The sequence below is a fragment of the Mesoplodon mirus genome (assembly GCF_964341445.2).
Source record: "Mesoplodon mirus genome assembly, chromosome: 3".
Lineage (NCBI taxonomy): Eukaryota > Metazoa > Chordata > Mammalia > Artiodactyla > Ziphiidae > Mesoplodon > Mesoplodon mirus.
The window spans coordinates 62,553,125-62,577,800 of NC_138978.1; the positions used below are offsets into that span (position 1 = coordinate 62,553,125).

A 24,676-nucleotide genomic window follows, 5' to 3' on the forward strand; every position below is an offset into this window, starting at 1 on the left:
ATTTAGCAGTTGAAAATTAATTCACTGAATTTTCAAATATTCTTCACATTCTTACACTTAGAAACAAAAGTAATCCTAAACAACTAGTTCTTTAAGCTAACATCCATGAGCACATGCAGATAAGTTGTTGTTTTTTGTTTTTTTTTAAATTACAGCTTAATCTTGAAGAGCAAATGTCATTTTTCAAAATTCAAGTAAATGAAACATTAGCACACATCATGATAGCTTTTCCAGATAGTTGTATAAAAAACAAAAGATTATTTCTGATTAAAATATTTGGTATCACCTATCGTCACTTGCTCTCCATTGAGATTCACTAGTTTCTCAGCAGTTTCACATTGATAAAAACTATTTTGGCACTTCCCTACATAATGTTTTATTTAGAAAAACCTTATTGATAAATAGACTTCCTTTTTAGTAGCTGAATTCTTAGATATGGCTTCACTTACCAAAGTTCCACAAGTATTACATAATTTTCAATTCAATTAGTATCTTAAACTACGAAACTTTGGTTTTCTTAAAATTAGCATTGGTTGCTTGATTGTAGGTTTGTCACCAAAAAGTGCTGCTTCACTTTCAGAGGTTGGAAATCTTTTCTGATATATCAAGGGATATTCCTTCTGAAACTTAAAAATGAGGTGAGGAATTAGAGGGTATTTAACATTATTATCTGAGCTGAAGCCACTGGTCAACATTTTATAAGGATTCAGTGCCTGTCTCAAAGATGTATTACAGAGATCAGCATCCTTTCACTTTATCCTTGCTTCTCCCTCCACTTTCTCACACATGAAAGGTACCCTGTAATATTTCTTAGATTCCAGTTAGCATTAACATCTAGGATTCTCTTCTGCTTAATTCTCCTAAATTCCAGATGTTCTTCCTTCTCATTGGTAAAGTCTATGAAGGTCACAAGGATCTAGTTAGTATATTTCATACTTCTTTGAGTGTCTCAGACCAGGAATTGGACTTGCCAGAATCATGTGGCTACAGGGTTTTGATGTAGAGCTAAAAATTCTAAATGATGAGTCACTAAAAGTTACATATTATAGTCCTAAGTTTATAATTATTTTCCCAGGGTAATGCATGTTTTAAATATAAAACACTGGAAGTAAAGGAGAGTATCTGTTATTATGGTTATTATGAAAATTTCAGGACAGAGTAAAACCAGGCAGGTAGTTATACATAGCCTACATATATGATATTTAAAATTCAAAATACTAAAATGAGAAATTAGATTCTAAATGTCATTAAATAACAATCAGCAATAGCATATTAGAAAATATTTATGATTGAAACTTGTTCATTCTCTTACCTGTTTTAGTTTTTTCCTTTTCTCCTTTATAGGCAAACTCTTATTTTTAATAATATTCTCTAAAAGTTCTGCAACTGCAGCTTGAGAGGTAGAAACTTTTTGTTCATCAAACTCCTGAGCACTAATTTGTTTACAGTATGAATACGTTGGCAAAGGAGCAATCACTCCATCTCCAGGATTTTTAATCTGTAATGAACAAAATGATACATACAGTCAAATCTATTCTGGTCATGTTCCTATTTGGTAAAGGGTTCTTCTGATGGGTTTTAATACCTATTATTTTGCCACAAAACATTCAACACTTTAAGAAAACTGTATTATGCATCAGAGTAGCAATAAGTCAGTAGGGTCTCAATCCCAGCCCTACAATCTACAAGCTTTATAACCATCAGCAAGTTATTTAAACTGGTCTTGGTCTGTCTCCTCATCTGTAAAATGTGAATGTACATGAGATAATGTATATAAAATGCTTAGCACACAAGTATTAAATAAAGGTAGCTAACATCATTAGAACCAATAACCATGGATTTTATTCTTTTAACTACAAAACACTAACGAAGTGATATTTTAATTCATCCTAAAACATTAACGTTTTGAAATGGTAATAAAGTGTTCATCTACTATTTTTGAGATGTAAGAGCATGGGCAGGGCCCATAATGTCTGTAGACAAGGTGATTAGGAACCAAGATGGCGGAGTAGAAGGACGTGCTCTCACTCCCTCTTGAAAGAACACCAGAATCACAACCAGCTGCTGGACAATCATCGACGGGAAGACACTGGAACTCACCAAAAAAGATACCTCACATCCAAAGAAAAAGGAGAAGCTACAATGAGAAGGTAGGAGTGGTGCAATCACAGTAAAAACAAATCCCATAACTGCTGGGTGGGTGACTCACAGACTGGAGAACACTTATACCACAGAAGTCTACCCACTGGAGTGAAGGTTCTGAGCCCCATGTCAGGTTCCCAACCTGGGGGTCTGGCAATGGGAGGAGGAATTCCTAGAGAATCAGACTCTGAAGGCTAGTGGGATTTGATTGCCGAACTTTGACAGGACTGGGGGAAACAGAGACTCCACTCTTGGAGGGCACACACAAAGTAGTGTGCACATTGGGACCCAGGGGAAGGAGCAGTGAATCCAGGGGAGACTGAACCAGACCTAACTGCTAGTGTTGTAGGGTCTCCTGCAGAGGCGGGTGGTGGCTGTGCCTCACCCTGGGGACAAGAACACTGGCAGCAGAAGTTCTGGGAAGTACTCCTTGGCGTGAGCCCTCCCAGAGTCCGCCATTAGCCCCACCAAAGAGCCCAGGTAGGCTCCAGTGTTGGGTCTCCTCAGGCCAAACAACCAACAGGGAGGGAACCCAGCCCCACCCATCAGCAGTCAAGCGGATTAAAGTTTTACTGAGCCCTGCCCACCAGAGCAACAGTCAGCTCTACCCACCACCAGTCCCCCCCCATTAGGAAGCTTGCACAAGCCTCTTAGATAGCCTCATCCACCAGAGGGTAGACAGCAGAAGCAAGAAGAACTACAGTCTTGCAGCCTGTGGAACAAAAACCACATTCACAGAAAGACAGACAAGATGAAAAGGCAGAGGGCTATGTACCAGATGAAGGAACAAGATAAACTGCAGAAAAACAACTAAATGAGGTGGAGTTAGGCAAACTTCCAGAAAATAATTCAGAATAATGGTAGTGAAGATGATCCAGGACCTCAGAAAAAGAATGGAGGAAAAAATGGAGAAGATGCAAGAAATGTTTAAAAAAGACCTAGAAGAATTAAAGAACAAACAAAGAGAGATGAACAACACAATAACTGAAATGAAAACTACCCTAGAAGGAATCAATAGCAGAATAACTGAGAAAGAAGAATGGATAAGTGACCCGGAAGAAAAAATGGTGGAATTCACTGCTGAGGAACAGAATAAAGAAAAAAGAATGAAAAGATAATGAAGACAGCCTAAGAGACCTCTGGGACAACATTAAACGCAACAACATTCACATTATAGGGGCCCCAGAAGGAGAAGAGAGAGAGAAAGGACCGGAGAAAATACTTGAAGAGATCATAGTCAAAAACTTCCCTAACATGGGAAAGGAAATAGCCACCCAAGTCCAGGAAGCACAGAGAGTCCCATACAGGATAAACCCAAGGAGAAACATGCAGAGACACATAGTAATCAAACTGGCAAAAATTAAAGACAAAGAAAAATTACTGAAAGCAGCAAGGGAAAACTGACAAATAACATACAAGGGAACTCCCATAAGGTTAACAGCTGATTTCTCAGCAGAAACTCTACAAGCCAGAAGGGAGTGGCATGATATACTTAAAGTGATGAAAGGGAAGAACCTACAACCAAGATTACTCTACGTGGCAATGATCTCATTCAGATTTGATGGAGAAATCAAAAGCTTTACAGACAAGCAAAAGCTAAGAGAATTCAGCACCACCAAACCAGCTGTACAACAAATGGTAAAGGAATTTCTCTAAGTAGGAAACACAAGAGAAGAAAAGGACCTACAAAAACAAACCCAAGACAATTAAGAAAATGGGCATAGGAACATACATATCAATAATTACCTTAAACGTGAATGGATTAAATGCTCCAACCAAAAGATACAGGCTTGCTGAATGGATACAAAAACAAGACCCATCTATATGCTGTATACAAGAGACCCACTTCAGACCTAGGGACACATTCAGACTGAAAGTGAGGGGATGGAAAAAGATATTCCATGCCAATGGAAATCAAAGGAAACCTGGAGTAGCAATACTCATATCAGATAAAATAAACTTTAAAATAAAGAATGTTACAAGAGACAAGGAAGGACATTACATAATGATCAAGGGATCAATCCAAGAAGAAGATATAACAATTTTAAATATATATGCACCCAACAGAGGAGCACCTTAATACATAATGCAACTGCTAACAGCTATAAAACAGGAAATCGACAGTAACACAATAATAGTGGGGGACTTAAACAACCCATTTACACCAATGGACAGATCATCCAAAATGAAAACAGGGCTTCCCTGGTGGCACAGTGGTTGAGAGTCCGCCTGCCGATGCAGGGGACATGGGTTCGTGCCCCGGTCTGGGAAGATCCCACATGCCGCAGAGTGGCTGGGCCTGTTAGTGATGGCCGCTGAGACTGCGCGTCCGGAGCCTGTGCTCCCGCAACGGGAGAGGCCACAACAGTGAGAGGTCCGCATACCACAAAAAAAAAAAAAAAGAGAAAGAAAACAAATAAGGAAACACAAGTTTAAATGACACAATAGACCAGATAGATTTAATTGATATTTATAGGACATTCCATCCAGAAACAGCAGATTACACTTTCTTCTCAAGTGCACACGGAACATTCTCTAGGATAGATCACATCTTGGGTCACAAATCAGGCCACAGTAAATTTAAGAAAACTGAAATCATATTAAGCATCTTTTCTGACCACAATGCTATGAGATTACAAATGAATTATAGGGAAAAAAATGTAAAAAACACAAACACATGGAGGCTAAACACTACATTACTAAATAACCGAGAGATCACTGAAGAAATCAAAGAGGAAATCAAAAAATACCTAGAGACAAATGACAATGAATACATGATGATCCAAAATGTATGGGATGCAGCAAAAGTAGTTCTGAGAGGGAAGTTTATAGCTATACAAGCCTACCTCAAGAAACAAGAAAAATCTCAAATAAACAATCTAACCTTACACCTGAAGGAAGTAGGGAAAGAACAAACAAAAGCCAAAGTTAGCAGAAGGAAAGAAATCATAAATATCAGAGCAGAAATAATTGAAATAGAAACAAAGAAAACAATAGCAAGGATCAATAAAACTAAAAGCTGGTTCTTTGAGAAGATAAACAAAATTGGTAAACCATTAGCCAGACTCATCAAGAAAAAGAGAGGACTCACATCAATAAAATTAGAAATGAAAAAGGAGAAGTTACAATGGACACCGCAGAAGTAAAAAGCATCCTAGGAGACTACTACAAGCAACTCTATGCCAATAAAATGGACAACCTGGAAGAAACGGACAAATTCTTAGAAAGGTATAACCTTCCAAGACTGAAACAGGAAGAAATAGAAAATATGAACAGACCAATCACAAGTAATGAAATTGAAACTGTGATTAAAAATCTTCCAACAGGGCTTCCCTGGTGGCGCAGTGGTTAGGAGTCCGCCTGCCAGTGCAGGGGACGTGGGTTTGAGCCCTGGCCCGGGAAGATCCCACATGCCGCAGAGCAACTAAGCCTGTGCGCTACAACTGCTGAGCCTGCGCTGTAGAGCCTGCGAGCCACAGCTACTGAAGTCCGCGCGCCTAGAGCCCGTGCTCTGCAACCAGAGAAGCCACCACGCTGAGAAGCCGCGCACCGCAACGAAGAGTAGCTGCCGCTCACCGCAACTAGAGAAAGCCTGCGCGCAGCAACTAAGACCCAGAGCAGCCATAAATAAATAAATAAATAAATAAATTTATTTAAAAAAAAAATCTTCCAACAAACAAAAGTCTAGGACCAAATGGCTTCACAGGTGAATTCTATCAAACATTTAGAGAAGAGCTAACACCCATCCTTCTCAAACCCTTACAAAAAATTTCGGAGGAAGGAACACTCCCAAACTCATTCTATGAGGCCACCATCACCCGGAGACCAAAATGAGACAAAAATACTACAAAAAAAGAAAATTACAGACCAATATCACTGATGAATATAGCTGCAAAAATCCTCAACAAAATACTAGCAAACAGAATCCAACAACACATTAAAAGGATCATACACCATGATCAAGTGGGATTTATCCCAGGGATGCAAGGATTCTTCAATATACACAAATCAATCAATGTGATACACCATATTAACAAATTGAAGAATAAAAACCATATGATCATCTCAATAGATGCAGAAAAAGCTTTTGACAAAATTCAACATGTATTTATGATAAAAATTCTCCAGAAAGTGGGCATACAGGGAACCTACCTCAACATAATAAAGCCCATACACGACAAACTCACAGAAAACATTATTCGCAATGAAATGAAATGAAAGCATTTCCTCTAAGATCAGGAAAAAGACAAAGATGTCCACTATCGCCACTATTATTCAACATAGTTTTGGAAGTTCTAGCCACGGCAATCAGAGAATAAAAAGAAATAAAAGGAATACAGATTGGAAAAGAAGAAGTAAAACTGTCACTGTTTGCAGATGACATGATACTATACATAGAAAATCCTAAGGATGCCACCAGAAAACTACTAGAGCTAATCAATGGATTTGGTAAAGTTGCAGGATACAAAATTAATGCACAGAAATCTCTTGCATTCCTATACAGTAATGATGAAAAATCTGAAAGAGAAATTAAGGAAACACTTCCATTTACGACTGCAACAAAAAGAATAAAATACCTAGGAATAAACCTACCCAGGGAGACAAAAGACCTGTATGCAGAAAACTATAAGATACTGATGAAAGAAATTAAAGATGATACCAACAGATGGAGAGATATAGCATGTTATTGGATTGGAAGAATCAATATTGTGAAAATGACTATATCACCCAAAGCAATCTACAGATTCAATGCAATCCCTATCAAATTACCAATGGTATTTTTTACAGAACTAGAACAAAAAATCTTAAAATTTGTTTGGAGACACAAAAGACCATGAATAGCCAAAGCAGTCTTGAGGGAAAAAAACAGAGCTGGAGGAATCAGACTCCCTGACTTCAGTCTATACTGCAAAGCTACAGTAATCAAGACAATATGGTACTGGCACAAAAACAGAAACATAGATCAGTGGAACAAGGTAGAAAGCCCAGAGATAAACTCATGCACATATGGTCAACTAATCTATGACAAAGGAGGCAAGGACATGCAATGGAGAAAAGACAGTCTCTTCAATAAGGGGTGCTGGGAAAACTGGACAGCTACATGTAAAAGAATGCAATGAGAATACTCCCTAATACCATACACAAAAATAAAGTCAAAATGAATTAGAGACCTAAATGTAGGACTGGACACTATAAAACTCTTAGAGGAAAACATAGGAAGAACACTCTTTGACATAAATCACAGCAAGGTCTTTTTTGATCCACCTCCTAGAGTAATGAAAATAAAAACAAAAATAAACAAATGGGACCTAATGAAACTTCAAAGCTTTTGCACAGCAAAGGAAACCATAAATAGGACGAAAAGACGACCCTCAGAATGGGAGAAAATATTTGCAAACGAATCAACGGACAAAGGATTAATCTCCAAAGTATATAAAGAGCTCATGCAGCTCAATATTAAAAAAACAAACAACCCAGTCCAAAAATGGGTAGAAGACCTAAATAGACATTTCTCCAAAGAAGAGATACAGATGGCCAAGAAGCACATGAAAAGCTGCTCAACATCACTAATTATTAGAGAAATGCAAATCAAAACTACAGTGAGGTATCACCTCACAACATTTAGAATGGGCATCATCAGAAAATCTACAAAGAACAAGTGCTGGAGAAGGTGTGGAGAAAAGGGAACCCTCTTGCACTGTTAGTGGGAATGTAAATTGATACAGCCACTATGGAGAACAGTATGGAGGTTCCTTAAAAAATTAAAAACTGAATTACCATATGATCCAGCAATCCCACTACTGGGCATATACCCAGAGATAACCATAATTCAAAAAGAGACATGCACCCCAATGTTCACTGCAGCAGTATTTACAATAACCAGGTCATGGAAGCAACGTAAATGCCCATCGACAGATGAATGGATAAAGAAGATGTGGTACATATATAAAATGGAACATTAGTCAGCCATAAAAAGGAATGGAACTGGGCCATTTGTAGAGATGTGGATGGATCTAGAGAGTGTCATACAGAGTGAAGTAAGTCAGAAAGAGAAAAACAAATATCGTATGTTAGCACATGTATGTGGAACCTAGAAAAATGGTACAGATGAACCAGTTTTCAGGGCAGAAATTGAGACACAGATGTAGAGGACAAATGTATGGACACAATGGGGGGAAAGTGGTGGGGGAGTGGGAGTGGTGGTGTGATGAATTGGGCGATTGGGATTGATATGTATACACTGATGTGTATAAAATTGATGACCAATTAGGACCTGCTCTAGGAAAAAAAAAAAATCTGTAGACAAGAGAAAGAATTGTAGGGGATAGTTATAATTACAGTAAGTCATGGCAATATTAGAATAGTATGTATAGGAAGAAACATGAATATATTTGTTGGGCAGCCAAGGACTGAATATAGCAGACATCTGTTGTTTTTGGCTGCTTAGATTCCTTCTCTCCTTATAAAAGTTCCTTCCCATTCTACTCCAACTATCCTTACCTTTCGTGAAGAACAGATTCTTCTCTAATCTATGTAGAGCCACTCAGATAATGGGCCCTCTCTTCAACCCACTCACCCTCAACCACCTAAAGAATGTGCATTTAATCTAGATTTAGCCACTCTGAGTCCATACCATTAACTTTTCAAGTTGGAGGTGAGGAATGTTTTTTTTTCCCTTTGGATTGCAAATATAAGTCTATGACTCAAGAGCTTTAATCAGCCATATCCAATCATGTGAAGGAGCCGTTTTTCAAATATGGGACAGAAATGGAAATAAGTGATGAAGGGATGGAAACAATCCTATTGCTATTTGAATCTCCATATTCTGTCTACATTCCTGACTTTTGGAGGTTATTTATGTGAGCTGATAAAGTCTCCCTTTCTGATTAGGCTAGTTTCAGATGAGTTTGCCACTTGCAACTGACTAATGCAGAGAATTTTAAGACTTAGAATACATACATGGCCCTTTCTTAAGTAGTCAAGATGTTTCTCCACTGCAGTCTGTAGGTAAGAGGGTACTTGGAGAATTTCCTGTTGATGGTCCATCAAGAAAGAAACTAATCGTGCAGCAAGAAGCTCATCAAGATCTACTTCTTCAGCACAGCGTAACACACACCGAGAAAAAGTATGTATCATCTAGAAACATTAAAAGATGTGAATTTAAAAACTTAAGGTTTTATAGAAATTAGAATACCAGTTATTTATAGGTAGTATTATGCTAAAGGATTGAGATAAAGTGATAAGCAGACTTCAGCTTACAGAATGAGGACAATAACTTATTACACTAGAAAGAATAAAATGCCAAATTTTTTATAGTACTTGTTAAGTATTTCCTTAATATAAATTCCAAATGATTACAGAAGGCTTAGCTTTTTCTTCAGTTTTGTCTCAATTTTATCACTAAACACCATAGGTTCCATTAATACCATATAAATATGGTGCTTAAAGACTGTTAGAGAACAGTGACTTATTAAATTAACCCCATAAAAGCACAGACTAGGAGAATGTATAAACACAAGTGGTTACAAGGTTGGCACCATTTATCTTTTGAAACTGGAAAACAGTTTTTAATGCTATTCTATTAGTCTTTAAAAACAATTAACACATTGTATTTTTCAATTCCATCACGACAATCTTCAAATCCTGGGGTAAATTTTGTGTTTCAAAACTAATTTACTCTCATTCATGTCCATATAACCCACCAAATATAAGAGACACACATGTACACACGCAGACATAAACACTCACACACCTCATTCTAAAATAATTTGAATATCAGAATTGTATTTTAAATATTTTGCACATAATAGATGGTAAGCATATTTATTGAATTGAAATATTTTTGGTCTTATTCCTACATGCCTGCAGGTTTTCCTATCTTCTTCCAATGCTCAGTCCTCAGCTTTTATTCTTTTTTTTCTCAGCTTTGTTGAACTCATTTACTCCCATAGCCTCAACTACCACTTTTCCAAAAAATATACTTTCTGCCCTAATATTTCTTCACCAGGTTCATGTTTCCAACATTGTCTGTAGGATAAATTTCACTTGGATGTTCTATAACCTCAATCTCAAAAAGTGTAAAATCAAAATTACCTCCTTCCTACTCATATCTCTCTAAATATCTTTTCCTACAAACTTCCCTATGCTTTTTAATGATGCCACAATTACTTAAGAATAATTCTTCCTCTTTACATTAGGTATGTCATTTTATTAAAAAACTGTCCTTAATAAGTGGAAGAACGGAGCTTAGCTACAGATTCCTTGCTACAAGAACATTCTGTAAATTGAAGCTGCGCTCTGAGGAAGTGGCAGCTCTTTATAGACAGAGAGAGAGAGAGAGAGAGAGAGAGAGAGAGAGAGAGAGAGGAAGAGAGAGATAAAGAGAGGGAGGGAAAGAGATATTAGAGATACTATTTCAAGAGTTCATTTCCAGTCAATATCTGCATATAAATGCCTCTTTTCCCTCATCTTCATATGGAGCCTAAGACTGCTTCACAGTACCTCTCCCAACTTCCTGCCCACAATGACAAGCTATCCTAATTCACATAACACATCAAATACAACTTTCCCACTACTACAATATCTGAAACACTTTGACTTACTACACATGAATTTCCCATTAATTCTTTATTTCACAAGGTTATAGTGCCCTTCGGCTTTCAACAGTGCCTACATCTCCTCTTCCTTCCCCACCAAACAGAATTGGCACAAGGCAATGTAATATGGTCTGACAGTTAACCACTATGAAGTGATATAGTGTGAGTGAATAGGCAAAGTCCTTAGGTAAAGATCAAGATGTGAAAGTATAAAAGACTGGGCACAAAGGATTAATGCACCAGTATTCTGCTGCTAGGAAAGGTTAGACTTTCAAGAGCCTTTTTTTAAACTCAAGAATCTAGGATTTCAAGACCATGACATCACTTGAGTAGTATGCTTAGATGGTTTGGTCTTCTTTCTTTCTTTCTTTTTTCAGGGCGGGGGGTGCAGTTTATGAACTGGACTTATTCTTTCCTTAAGAAATCAACTTACCAGTGATCTTGTACCCATTGCATCATGAAGTTGGGGCATATCAACATTTTGACTCATTCGCGAAATCATGCGCATTAAAAGTTGAAGCCGTCTACGATTTGGTGGGGGAAGTAACAAACAACACAACTGTAGTGCATCGATGGCAACTCTCTCTAAATGAGGTTGTAGCAAACCTAGAAGGCAAATTACCCCCCAGAAAAAAATCATCAATGACACTAGCTGCTTTCATACTACCAGCATATAGTTATATAAAGAAGGCAAAATAATATTTTAATATTTCGTTTCTTTTGACTATTACCAGAAATTTCCACATTCTTCAAAAGCATGGTTAAGATACTCATTATTTTCTTCATAACCCATTGGATTATGAAGGATTGAAAATCCTTCACTTATTACAAATAAAGTGACTCAGAATAAGTGCAATTTAAGGGAAAGAAAAGGCGTGCTTTAGGTAAGTAGAATAAATCTTGGTTATGCCATGATAAGTCTTTTACAATATGAAACTTTCCTTCTGGAGGGAAAAAGTAAAGCAATTTCAGATAAGAAAAGCCAGGTAAGTGAAACAGTGTTAGTAAACACTAAAAGTTAACATTACATGCATTGAAAGCATCAACCTTACTTTGTGTGCCAGTCAACATAGAGGAAGCTGGAGGTAAAGAGTTTTCTGAAAGTTCTATTGTACTTTTGCAGAGTCTTTTATTGACTGTGGTACTAGACTCTCCGAGTTCACCTTCCATAGCTGTTTGCACATTTGTGCTGCCTTGTCCAAGATTTGGTTTCATGATAATTTCAGCCACTGGCATATTAATATAACTATTCCTTCTTGTACTACTTCTTAAAAGTAAACTCTGAGATCTACAAAGCTGTTTTGACTTGCACTTTCCATTACATAACTCCTCTTGGTCTTGAACGGTCAAAGTAGAGGTTCTTTTAAAACCAACACAGAGTGGCTTTTGAATACTTTCCTCTGAACGAAGATGCATTAGGGATTCCTGTTTGGTCTCAGACTCTAAAAATTGTTTATTATTTTGTCCTTTTATGTTCAGAACAGATTGATGGAAGACACTGGAGACCTCTTTACTTGAACTCCCTGGTAAATCTACAATTCCTTCTAATGAATAACACCTTGGTTTGATGCTAGAGGATAGAACATGCATACTACTTAAGCCTATTAAATTATGACAACTTCCTCCCATTATGTCATTAACACTGGCTCTTCTGTTTTTTAAATTAACTAGCTGCATTTTCTTAGCATAGTTTTCTTGAAATCCTTGATCACTTATCTGCAGTCTCTCAGTAGTATCTGATTCTTCTTTGTTTTTGTCTTTATGAAGCAGACTGAGAAGAAGACACTCAGTTGATTTGAAGGAATTCAGACTGTTTAAGTGAAGGATTTTTGAAGACTGTGGATCATCTTGGATTTTATGTATCCCACTGGGTCTATCTGAAACTGTGACGTAGCCACAAACAACTACCAGGAAATGAAACAAAAATTAAGATGCAACTGTATGACAGTGGACAAAAATAAAACAAAAACAAGAGTAACGTTAAAAAAAACAAAGCATCACTCTAGTACATATTGTTAGTATAGTACAAATAGCAGTTGCTTAATTCAGAAGCCACTTAAATAGGACACATGCAACATTCAGTTACAAAGTGCAAGACTCGAGGTTTTCCAACTTGTGATGAAAATAACTTTAAAATTTATTTCAACAATCTAATTAAATGGATTCAGTCAAATACGTGAAAAAATATCTACTTTCAGTCTACAAGTATTAGAAAATTCTTAATTATAAGACAACTGTAGTTTAATAAAACATATATATAGTTTTTGTTTCTGGTACCTGGTATAGAACTCCTAAAACCCATGGAATTTCCAGAGTGACAGGAGTCTTTTGTTATTCACAATGAGCCTATTAGAGCTAGCCTCAGTTTATGCTAATGAGGTGACTTAGGCTTAGCCCTTCTTGGAAGGTTGGAACTTTTAGCCTTACCTCAGACCTCCCTGGAGGGGGTGGTGGGGTAGTGGTGGTTGGTGGAGGTCAGACTTAGTCAACAATAAGCAATAATTCAATCAACCATGCCTATGTAATGAAACCTCAATTAAAACTCTGAAACAACAGTTATGGGAGCTTACCAGTTGGTGAATACATGGACACGCTTGGGGGGATGACATTCCTGGAGAGAACACAGAAGCTCTGCACAACACTTACCCCCATTCCTTGCCCTATATATCTCTTCCATTTGGCTGTTCCTGACTTGTATCCTTTATAATAAACTGGTAATCATTAAGTAAAGCACTTTCCAGAGTTCTGTGAGCAGTTACAGTGAATTATTAAACTTCAGGGGGTTGTGGGAACCCCTAACTTGGTAGTTAGCCAGGCAGAAATGTCAGTAAACCTGAGGACCTCATTTGCAGCTGGTGCATGAAGTGAGGGCAGCGTTGTGGAACTGAGCCCTTGATCTCTGGGGTCTGAGCTAGCACTGGGTAGTTAGTATCAGAGCTGAAAGACTTTGTCCTCAACTTTTGGGGGTCTGGGTTAACTCTGGGTAGTAAGTGTCAGAAATGAACTGAATTGTAAGACATGTATTGGTGTAGAGAATTGGTGTTGGAATGGTATACTTGAATTACTGGAAAACAACATAGCAACAACCAGAGTATTCCTGAACTTTAAAATAATTTATAGCCTGCCACCTTCTTATTTACCTATACTTTTAGATCTTTTAAATTATGGGGGCCTTGGAAACTAATAAAATAAATTTAAATAATAAATAAAAATCTATACATACCCAAAATGTTCACAAATAATTCATAATATTCAAAGGTAAGTAGAGGTTCAGGGAGATCTAGAAAATAATCTGCAATTGTTCTGAATACATCTCGTTCAAATCCAACATAAGTTGGATTATTCATATCATTACTTCTTGGCCCTAAGTAGAGGCAAAAAATTAAAAAAAAAAGGTGAAATATATTTCATTTTAAATATAATTTTTAAAGATACTTATAAAAAGCATAAAACATATACTTATTTCATGAAGGAGTTATGTTTAACAAATTGTCACAATTTAAAAATTTAAAGGGTTGTGCATATCTCATTCCTTCTCACCATGTTTTCATTAGAAATCACTGCAACTATTAGCATTTTGTTTAATTTTAATATTTATATGACTGAAAAATTGTATATAAAGCAAAATTTGAAATATATTTTAAAAGCATCAGGACAGTTTATTTTAATGGGATTTTATCACAATTCATTTTATAAAGCAAAGATTATTTGGATTTGCAAATAATTCTTTCAAATTGTGTTTTGTAAATTTACATTTTTGTGATTAAATTTTGCCTGACGTGAAGCATACCCTGAATGAGTTTAAATAATATCTTTACATCGCTGTTCCATTAGGTTAACATTATTGAAATAATCATGTCTACTCATTAGTATCTTCCTCAGAAATAAATTCTGATCTTATGTTACAGGTGAGGAAACTGAAGCTCAGAGCAACTTGCTCAAGGTAGAAGAGGTTTGGTGGCAAAGCTAAAATTAGAACTTAGAGCAGTATAAAGTGAGAGCAAGTCACAGGATCTTGAGGTTTAATAGCATTTAAAGTGTGGTCCATGGACTACTTAATCAGAATCATCCAGTGTACCTATTAAAAGTATATATAATCTCCTCTAAACAGTCCAGAATCTATCAGAATTCCTATGGAGCTAGGAATTACTGATCTAGAAATGTTTGCTTCTGGTTCACTAATTAAGTAGTTTCCTAACACTGAGCTGGGCATCTTGCTATAAGAATCTTCTGAGACGTGATTTAAAAAAAAAAAAAAAAAATCCTGACATACTGAATTGACTGAATCTGAATATTTGCTGAGTTTCTCTAGTGACTGTGATATGCACTCAGATTTGAGAGATACTATGTTATCTTTCAAGTTAACACACATACACGCACTTAATAGCTTAAAGGCTAATAAGGATTTTATGTGGAACAAATAGACAATTTTTCTGAGGAGGATATAAGAAATATTCTTAATATGTAAAATAAAAAATTGGATAATCATTAAAAGTTTTCTAAGATAGAAAATACTTTACTGGAATTAAAAACACAGAATTTACAGTTAGAGAATCTAGGTTTGAATACATAGCTCCTTATGTATCAGAAATAAAGACCTTCTAAGCCTTAGTTTTCTCTTCTAGAAAAAAATTATGAACAGTATACTGATCTTTGATTCCTGTATGTCACAAGATTACGGTGGGGGATTAAATAACAAACAAGTTAAGTAAAAGTTTTAATATTGCTTCTGGCTAGACATATTGTTGTTAAACTGGAATTTAGTAAGCTATATCTTGGTATCATTTATGTATAACGTGGACTGAGAAGAAAAAGAAACAAATCCCTAAAGATGGGGCATCAGAGAAATCCCTGGAAGTATGCTATCTGAGTTGCTAATCATGAGTCAAGGTATGAGAGAGAAGGACAGTTATGTAGCGAGAAGGTAGAAAGAGAATCTCAAAAATCTTTAGCTTCTGATCAAGATTTTTACCTTGATTTGATAAATTTTTTCTATAACTAATATTATTTACTTATTGCTATTTATCCTGTTATTTTGTCATATTGACACCCAGTGGACGACAAGGGAATATATACTTATCCTGAACATTACTAAAATACTAATTTTATAAAAAGTAGAAAAATACTTTTGTAACAAAATTATTAAAATATAATTTAACTTTTGATGATTTAGAAGCATACACCTCTGCACATTTTAAAAACTGATTTTCGAGAGCAATTAGGGTTTTATACTTGAACTAGGGTCTTAAATTATAAAACTCACCGTGGAAAAAGCTTGAAGAATGAAATGCTAAAAAATGATCTGATTAGTGACAGACCATTTTTTTTCATAAACATAAAAGTCCCATTAATATACCCTATGGAGTAGAAGCATGTCATGAAACACCAAATGTTGAAGCCGTGTACAATGGCAAGAGGACTGAAGTGGGTTTTATAAGACTTCATTTCTGATTGAAACTTTCAACTTACAAGCTGCTTTACTTAGAAGTTGCTATTTGAACTCTCTGGACTCACTAAGGCAATTGATGTAGATTATACCTAAAAATCCTCTGAGATCCTCTAGCCTATGATTTGATGATTTATGAGAACTAAGTCATAAATGACAGGCTTGGATTATAGAATCACTATCTGCGTAGAAAAAGTTAAGGGCTCTATAACAAATTCCACATGCAAAGAAGTGTAATCAGTTCTACTAGATCTTCATTTAAACATCAACAGAAATAATATAATTTAATTTTATCAGGACTTTATAAATTATTAAAAATAATTCCTTGGTTCTTATTAAATATTATCAATATAATACACACACACACACAGTTTGTTTAACTTACAATTTGCGAGGCACTTCATGGCAGATAATACCCAGTGAGGAAGGTCATCTACACAAAAAATTAATAGTGTTCAATCATACAATTATGATGATAGTATATTTAAAACTTCACACTTATTATATTATATAATTATACATACGTGTGTGTGTGTGTGTATATATATATATATATATATATATATATATATATACACACACACACACACATGTATGTGTACCAGCAGGATTAAAAATGATTACATATTTAATAAGACATAGGGCCAAGACAGTATTTTACAATACAAGTTTAAAAAGTTAGCTATGCTATTTGAATATTACTGATTTGAGTGAGACTTATGATTGAAACAAGCTATATTTGAATATTAAGGTACTTTCACAGTGAGGCTTGCTTAAAATCTTTCAATTGCCACTATATGAAACATGACACATAAGTGTAGCAGTTTTTTGACACAAACACAAAAACCACACATATATTTGACTTGAAAAGTTAATAGTTATAAAGAATAGAAAGCTTAGATGGAGAGCATATAATCAAGTTATTTTAGGTAATGAAAGATACAACTGGTCCAAAGCTACAAGCATACACAACATAGTTCTTAAGTTTTAACATTTACTTTTTTGCTCCTACAATTAAACCCTCAAAGTTCTTGCCCACAAAAAGAAACTCAAAGTAATGCATGTCAATTAATTCTACAGACAGCAACTGATTATTAAAAAATGAGCCAACATTTTCAGTAAATTTATTAATACATTTCCTATAAGCTTTCCAATACATCTGGCTTAAATTATTTCCCCGATTTTCCTATCTTATATCTGAAATCAATACATTATATAAACATATATATAACACAAAGCCAGTGTTCTTTAGAATACTGTTCTTGAGAGTTTTGACTTATTTTATAGAGTGTGACTTTTGTTTTGCATGTATGTCTTGACCCCTTTAAATTTGTATATAACTTCTCATGTAAGCTCCAGGAAGGCATGGACCATTTCTCTCTTGTTCATCACTAATCTTCAGCACAGTGTCTGGCACATTATAGGTCCTCAATAAAATGTGATTAATCAATAGTTTTAATTATGTTTGCATATCTTTTGGATGCTTAACCCTGTCATTAAAAAAAAATCATTCAGGAATCCACCTTAAGAGCTAAAATAAGTGTGAATAATATTCATTTAAAAATTAGTCCACTATGATTACTAAAGCGCCTCTGATAAAACAGTAGTCTCCCTGACGTTCTCTCAACTGAAGTATTCTACTTTCTACATTTTGGTCTCTCTTTATCCCCACAATAGCTGCAACCTTTGTTAGCATGTTTAAAATGATTCCAACTTCTTTTATTGATACCAACCTGATTTGTCTTGCAGTATAACTACTCCATGCTTACTTGTATTGGTCATGTTGTACATTATACATTGAGGAATTACTTGTTTGGGATTTATGACTTCTTCTAGGGATGACACACCTAAAATTGTTTGCAGGCTAAATAGGAGAAAGAATACAAACTTTTTTTCCTCCATAAAATAAGTGGAATAGAATACAAATATGAAAGAGTTTGAATGGAAAACAAACAAAGTTTTTGGAATATTTCTCTTAAATCAACCTCTAAGACTTATATTAGTATCTACTTTAAAGTATCTTAATAACCTTGCAAGATTCCAATATAGACCCCAAACTAGAGCTACAACTTTGAGTCAAAGAAAAAGCAAATTCTATTGAAAACATTCTACTTCTATTGTACCAGAACTATCGCAAGAATATTTATTAAGAAACACATATACAGGTTAAATTCTAAGCTTTGCAAATTAATCTGTTCTTCTTCAACTGCATATCTTGATGAAAATATCAAATTAACATTCTAAACACCTCAGGAACTTGGTTATAGCTTAGTTATAGCTTACTAGATCAGAATAACATATCTCCAAGCTTCTTCAACATCTTTCTGGCTTATTTCTTTATTATCAACGGAGTTCTCTTGATCTTCATTGATTATTTCACAGTTAATTTTCTCTGCATTTTCCTGAAAAAAGAATTACTTTGGTTTAATATGGTATGCTCACATTTTGGAGATAATGAACTGACACCACTTCTAATATTTAGTAATTCTATTAGCATCAGCCCATTGTGGAGCTGTAAGGTGTCACCTGAAGAAATAATGCAATATATGGTAATAGAGCTTTTGGTTTTGCAGCTGCCTCCACTACCCTCAAATTAATTTAAAACAAAATATGCTTAAATTATACAAATACTATTTCAAGTATGTCTCAATACCATTTTTATTATCGTTTTTATTATCCAAACAAATTTACACATACATTTTTAAAATATAATCTAGTTAAGAGATTATAAGTATTGGCTTCAAATATTAATCATTCACTTTTAATGATTCTATTATTAAGCATGCAGTAATTATATTTAAACTAGTAACTAGTAAAAAGGATGTTTTACCTGAGAGAAATGTAATCCATGCTTTTTAGGAGTTCTCCGAGATAAGTTTCGTAATTTAAAAATACTATCTTTATCTTTGGAAAAGTTCTCTATTCTGTTTTTTCTCAATTCTGGATGCCTTCGTGGAAGAGTTTTAAGTGGAGAATTTGCAGGAAATCTGGTTTAAGAATAATATGCAATTAAATAATGTGAGATCATAAACAAACTTTTAGTGCCATTTATCTTAAAAATAACTAAAAAAACTGGATTTATTTACATTACCAAGGAATGAATCTTCTATATAAATTAATTTTCCCATTTAACCTTTTAAAAAGTTTTAATAGTTTCCTGCTTTCTTTAGTAAACTGTATGTATTTTAACTTTATTCCTATATAAATCAGGGTTATTATTAGGATCAATTCTTTTGGAGAGGTATCACTTACATAATAAATGGTTCTAGAATGTTACATTTTCTAAATTTCTCTCTTTAGTTATCTAATTTGTATATATTTTCTACCCTTTGTAATTGTAAAATTTCCAGAACTCTTGCTCCTTTTGATTATAATGCTTTTCCTCCCTTCAATTCAATATAAAATATTTCAAAGATACAAAAAAGTACAGAAAATAATATAAAACAACATCCACATAGGTAACCATCAACCAATGCAACTATTAACATTTTACCAAGACTTCATTATCTTTTTTAAATTTTTTAAATTAAATTTTTTAAAAAAATATTATTTTTTAAATTTAATTAATTAATTAATTATTTAATGGCTACATTGGGTCTTTGTTGCTGCACGTGGACTTTCTCTAGTTGTGGCGAGCGGGGGCTACTCTTCGTTGGGGTGCCCAGCCTTCTCATTGCAGTGGCTTCTCTTGTTGTAGAGCACGGGTTCTAGGCACGTGGGCTTTAGTAGTTGTGGCATGTGGGCTCAGTAGTTGTGGCTCACCGGCTCTAGAGCGCAAGCTCAGTAGTTGTGGCACATGGGCTTGGCTGCTCTGCGGCATGTGGGATCTTCCTGGACCAGGGCTCGAACCTGTGTCCCCTGCACTGGCAGGTGGATTCTTAACCACTGAACCACCGGGGAAGCCCCATTATCTTTTTTATAAATGAAAGAAATTCTTTGCTAATTCTATTTCTCTCTTCCTAAGGGAAATCATTAACCTATAGTTAGTGTATTTCCTTCTTGTTCATGTTTTCATACTTTAAATAAGTATACATAAACAATATCTCTATGGTATCTTTTAACATACATCAAGTTTATGCATAAGTTTTTAGTCACCTCGGAAGTTTTTTTCTTATTACTCTGTCCTAAACATAGTTTCTTATATTCTTTCAGAAGAGTTTTATTTTCATATTTAGGTATTTAATTCATGTATAACTCACACCAAGTTTCTTTATATGTAAGGGTTTATATTCTCAGCACTTAATGGTCTTAATTTAAATGTAATTAAGCCCAGATAATCAGGTAAGGCAATTCTCCCCTCACTGTTCCTCAAAATTGACTTGGACTTTACATTATCAAATGAACTCTAAAATCTGCTTGTTAAATCCTACAAAAAATTATGTAGGGGTTTTGAATGAAGATGCACTGAATCTATACATCAATTTGGGAAGAAGTGACTTATTTATGACACTAAGTCTTCTCATTCATGAACAGAATATCCTTCTCCACTTATTACTTTAAGTACAATTTGATAATTTTCTCCAGTAAGTTCTTACACATTTTTGTTATACTTTATTTTTAACTACGTCATAGTTTTGTTACCACTATAAAAGCACTAGAGGTAGACAGACTAGTTGAAGAGTTATGCAGAATTCCAGGTAAGAGAGAATAGTAGTCTCACGAAAAGAACATTCATTAAGAGAAGTAGACAGATCAGAGAATACTGAGGCAGCACGATAGACATGGTTTGATAACTACATCATATTTAAAGGAGAGAAGGGAAAGAATGAGGGCAACTACAGTGAAGACTGTGCCATTCATTCAGATATGGATATAAGAGGTCAGAATTTAGGTTAAGAGATGTTAGTGATTTTCCATATACTATACTTGAAGTGCCTGTTTAATAGGCAAAAGTGGGCCTAAAGCTCAGGAGAGGTATTTGGGTTGGAGGTTTGAAAGTCATAAGAAAAGTAAGTGGAGACATGGTATGAGATTGCCCAGAGAGAGAGGTGAAGGGTAGACAAGCCTAGGACCTTGAGGACAGTAAAAGCTAAAGGATGAGCAGCAGCAAAGGAACTCAAAAGGTGACTGACAAGTAGTGGAGAGAGGAAAGATTTGTAGGGTGTTATACAAGATATTCATATGCTTGTTATTGCAGTTTACTTGTATGACATAAGTCATCTTTGACACATAGGCAAAAATCAATTTCTACATTTCATTTGAAAAATACTAATTTTGTAGAGTAAAAAAACATGGGGGGCTTCCCTGGTGGCACAGTGGTTGAGAGTCCACCTGCCGATGCAGGGGACACGGGTTCGTGCCCTGGTCTGGGAAGATCCCAGATGCCGTGGAGCGGCTGGGCCCGTGAGCCATGGTCGCTGAGCCTGCGCATCCGGAGCCTGTGCTCCGCAACGGGAGAGGCCACAACAGTGAGAGGCCCGCGCACCGCAAAAACAAACAAACAAACAAACAAAAAAACCCCATGGGTATTAGAATCCAAAGACCTAATTTAAGGGATATATAATCAAGAACTCCGGGTACAAGAGAGAAAAATCAATTATGCTGGCCCAAGGGAGTCAGAAAGGCCCCACAAAGGCTACAATACAGCTGACATGAGAAGAAACGTGTTTACTAGTCTGATGAATGTGTACATGAACATATTTCAGACCAAGGGAATAAAATTTGTTGAAGCATGGTCTCAGGCTCTTCACCTGTAAGAAGGAGTTAATACCTTCCTTGCTGAGCTATTCTAGGGATTAAATAAAGAAAACATGTAACTCATAAAGTAGGGCTTCTGGTACATGATAAATTCTTAATAATCTCTTCAACCTGTAGTATATTTCTTTTGTTAGTTATTATATAAAGTTTGCTATTATTTCTTTCATCACATGTGTTCTTAGATTATATAGATTACATATCACTTGAAGGTAAGGACCTGTGAGAACTTGTCTTGTAATTCTTAAATCTATGAAACTAAAGGTTGATAATGTTCTGTCCTTGACATGTTACAGAGATTTCAGAATATGTAAAAGCGACACTATCTCATTCTTTCCTCCCAACTCCTTATTTTATTATAAGTTTGAATTGTGCAGCAATAACCTTTAACTAACTTTAAGTTTTAAATGGTTTTAATTGGACTAAGAGCAGTAAGTTTTCTACAGAAAATATTACTTCCCCTGAAAAGCCTGCTGTTTTAGTAAAAGTATTAGAAGTGGAGTGAAACTTCATTGTTAAGTAATTCAGTTTTGCAGTTATTTCTTTGTTTAGTACCTGAATAGCTGACTGTTGTCATCAAGATTTTCTGATCCCCATTTGCCTTTGATATCTTCAATGACATGGTTCTTAAGAAATTTTCTCAGTAGCTGGATAGTCTGTTGCCTTGTAACTTCAGGACCAAAATTGCTATTATTTCTTAATAGGTCATAAAGCCAGTCTATTGCTTCTCCTGCTGTAAAACAATTGCCATATTTTTTAAAGTGTTGCCTGTGTTTCCTTAGAGGCATTCCTGCTCGAAAAGATGTGGTAACTTCATTCCACTGCAAATGGAAAGAAAAAAATTTTTTTTTAATTAGACAAAGAAAATTCTCTCATTCACATCTTATTAAATCATTAAAATTCATGAAGAAATCACTTGTCTTATTTGTGCTAAAGAAAATTTTACATCTCATACTGATTTCTTTTTATTAATTCTAGTGTTGTAATAATATTTTTATGTAATAGTTTTTGACTAAAAGCACTTCACTAGCTGGTTGGCTTATTTAGGAAACCTAGGAATAATGGAGAACTACAGTGAAACTGCCTTTAGTCCTCAACAGAGAAAGCATTTATTCCTGTTTCTTCCTGTTTCTTTAACCTCAACTAATATTAATAATATGATAGTAGCATTTGTGTCAGACACTATGCATTACACTCATTATTTCACTTTAATTCTCACAATTCTATGAATAGGTACTATTACTATCCCATTTTCAGATAAGGAATATGAAGCACAGAGATATTTAATAATTTGACCAAGGTCACACAGCTAAAACCCAGGCATTGGGTTGACTCTAGAACCTGCACTCACAACTAACTATGCAGGCAAAACAAAACTCTTGGCAGGCAATAGTTTTACTGGTAAAATACCTTTAGTATTAAAGTATTAATATACCTTTAGTATATTTACTAGTGAAGATCCCAATAATTTACATAGAACAGATGCGGTAAATTAAGTTTTAAGTCTACTGTTTTTAAATGACGCTGTGATATATCTACATTTTCAAAAGATACTCACACTTTCCAAAGCTGTTTTCAAATTACCCTAACTTTTGGGTTCGTGGTAGGTCTAAGAGGAGTGGTATAGAATAAACATATAACTTTTTAATTAAAAAATCTTACATTAGAGGTTAAGAAATCTGATTTGTAACCCCAACTATGCTACTACTCGCTATGCTACCACTTATCTAGCCTATGTGGTCCCAACATCACAACGCAGAATTTAAGGGCTGAAAACACAATAACTGTATTCTTTTCTTTCCACACTTCCACATTTCATATATTATTCAAGAAACTTATATTGAGCTGCAATTTATCCAGAGAATAAGTTGTCTGTTATTCTACAGATCACAGCACACTTTCACATACAGTATGTCTACTCTGGGACATCTCTTAGCCTGGGCATGTATCATTAGCTCTAGTTTACCAAGGTGGAAACTGAAGCTCACAGAAGTGACTCTCCTAATGTCACATAACCAGTGGCACAGTATCCTCTTGGATTGATGATGCAAATACACAAGACACTCTATGCAAGTACAAATCCAGTGACTACCAACAGTGGTTCCTGATGGGTACTTAAAATATTCTTAGTTATGAAATAGCTGTTACTGAGTGGCATTCAGTCGGTACATCCTGCATTAAATTCTACAGGACCGGCAAAACGAAGCTGTCACAAACAATCGGGCTTGTCCCCAGTCTGACCCTACAAAGCACTGGAACTCAAAACTCTTCTCGAATCCTTATGCGGGTAGAAAATCAGGCGTGGGGAGCGGCTAAACTCAGAATATTCCAAGACATTCCAGGGGACGCCGACAGCACCAAGAACAGGGGTCGCTTCAGAAGCTGAGTCCGATGCGCCCACCCGGGGAGCCCGGAGCAAAGGAGGGGACAGGCGTGTCCTGCAAGGGGCCGCGATTCCCGTGAACTCCCCTCATTCTCCTCTTCAGCCACGCAAGAGGTTCTGGGAATTATCCCTCCGCCCGAGGGAAAGCTACAAACGTTCTCACGTAAAAGCGGCCATCATCCCGGCTGGCCAGTCTCGTTCATGCGCGGTCTTACCAGCCTGGTGGCCCGATAAGGCCCGGGAGGCACACCCTGATTCTCCATTCCGCCCACCAGGCCCGAAGGTCTGTCAGCGCCCGGTGCCCGGCATGGCGGTGGAAGGCGACACTCAGCCCCCGAGACGCCGGCGGCAGCGCAGTCCCACACAACCGTCGGCCCCGCCATCGATTTGAATACCTCAGAGGGCTGCGCTGAT

At 35.9% G+C, this 24,676-nt stretch overlaps 1 protein-coding gene across 2 annotated transcripts; it reads right to left on the reverse strand.

Moving 5' to 3' along the window:
• Positions 1-24,672, reverse strand: DEPDC1 (DEP domain containing 1). 2 transcript variants are annotated; one of them, XM_082615924.1, is made up of 12 exons: positions 24,478-24,672; positions 22,435-22,700; positions 19,016-19,172; positions 18,469-18,587; positions 17,919-18,049; positions 16,571-16,618; positions 13,963-14,103; positions 11,792-12,643; positions 11,173-11,345; positions 9,103-9,279; positions 1,313-1,498; positions 1-626 (listed from the first exon to the last, which is right to left on the reverse strand). In XM_082615924.1, the coding sequence occupies exons 1-12, from the start codon at positions 24,643-24,645 to the stop codon at positions 486-488; spliced, it is 2,559 nt and encodes an 852-aa protein (XP_082472050.1). In that variant the 5' UTR covers positions 24,646-24,672; the 3' UTR covers positions 1-485. The 2 variants fall into 2 exon arrangements, with proteins under 2 accessions (XP_082472050.1, XP_082472051.1); XM_082615925.1 differs by lacking the exon at positions 11,792-12,643 and having other exon boundaries at positions 8-626; positions 24,478-24,668.
• Positions 24,673-24,676: the final 4 nt, after the last annotated feature.

Coding starts and splice junctions, on each gene's coding strand:
- DEPDC1 (XM_082615924.1), bottom strand. CDS start 24,645: ATGGCGGGGCCGACGGTTGTGTGGGACTGCGCTGCCGCCGGCGTCTCG. Junction 18,050..18,468: donor AGATATGTTATTCTGATCTA/GTAAGCTATAAC, acceptor TCTCCTATTTAG/CCTGCAAACAATTTTAGGTG. Junction 627..1,312: donor AAAGGAAAAAACTAAAACAG/GTAAGAGAATGA, acceptor CTCATTTTTAAG/TTTCAGAAGGAATATCCCTT.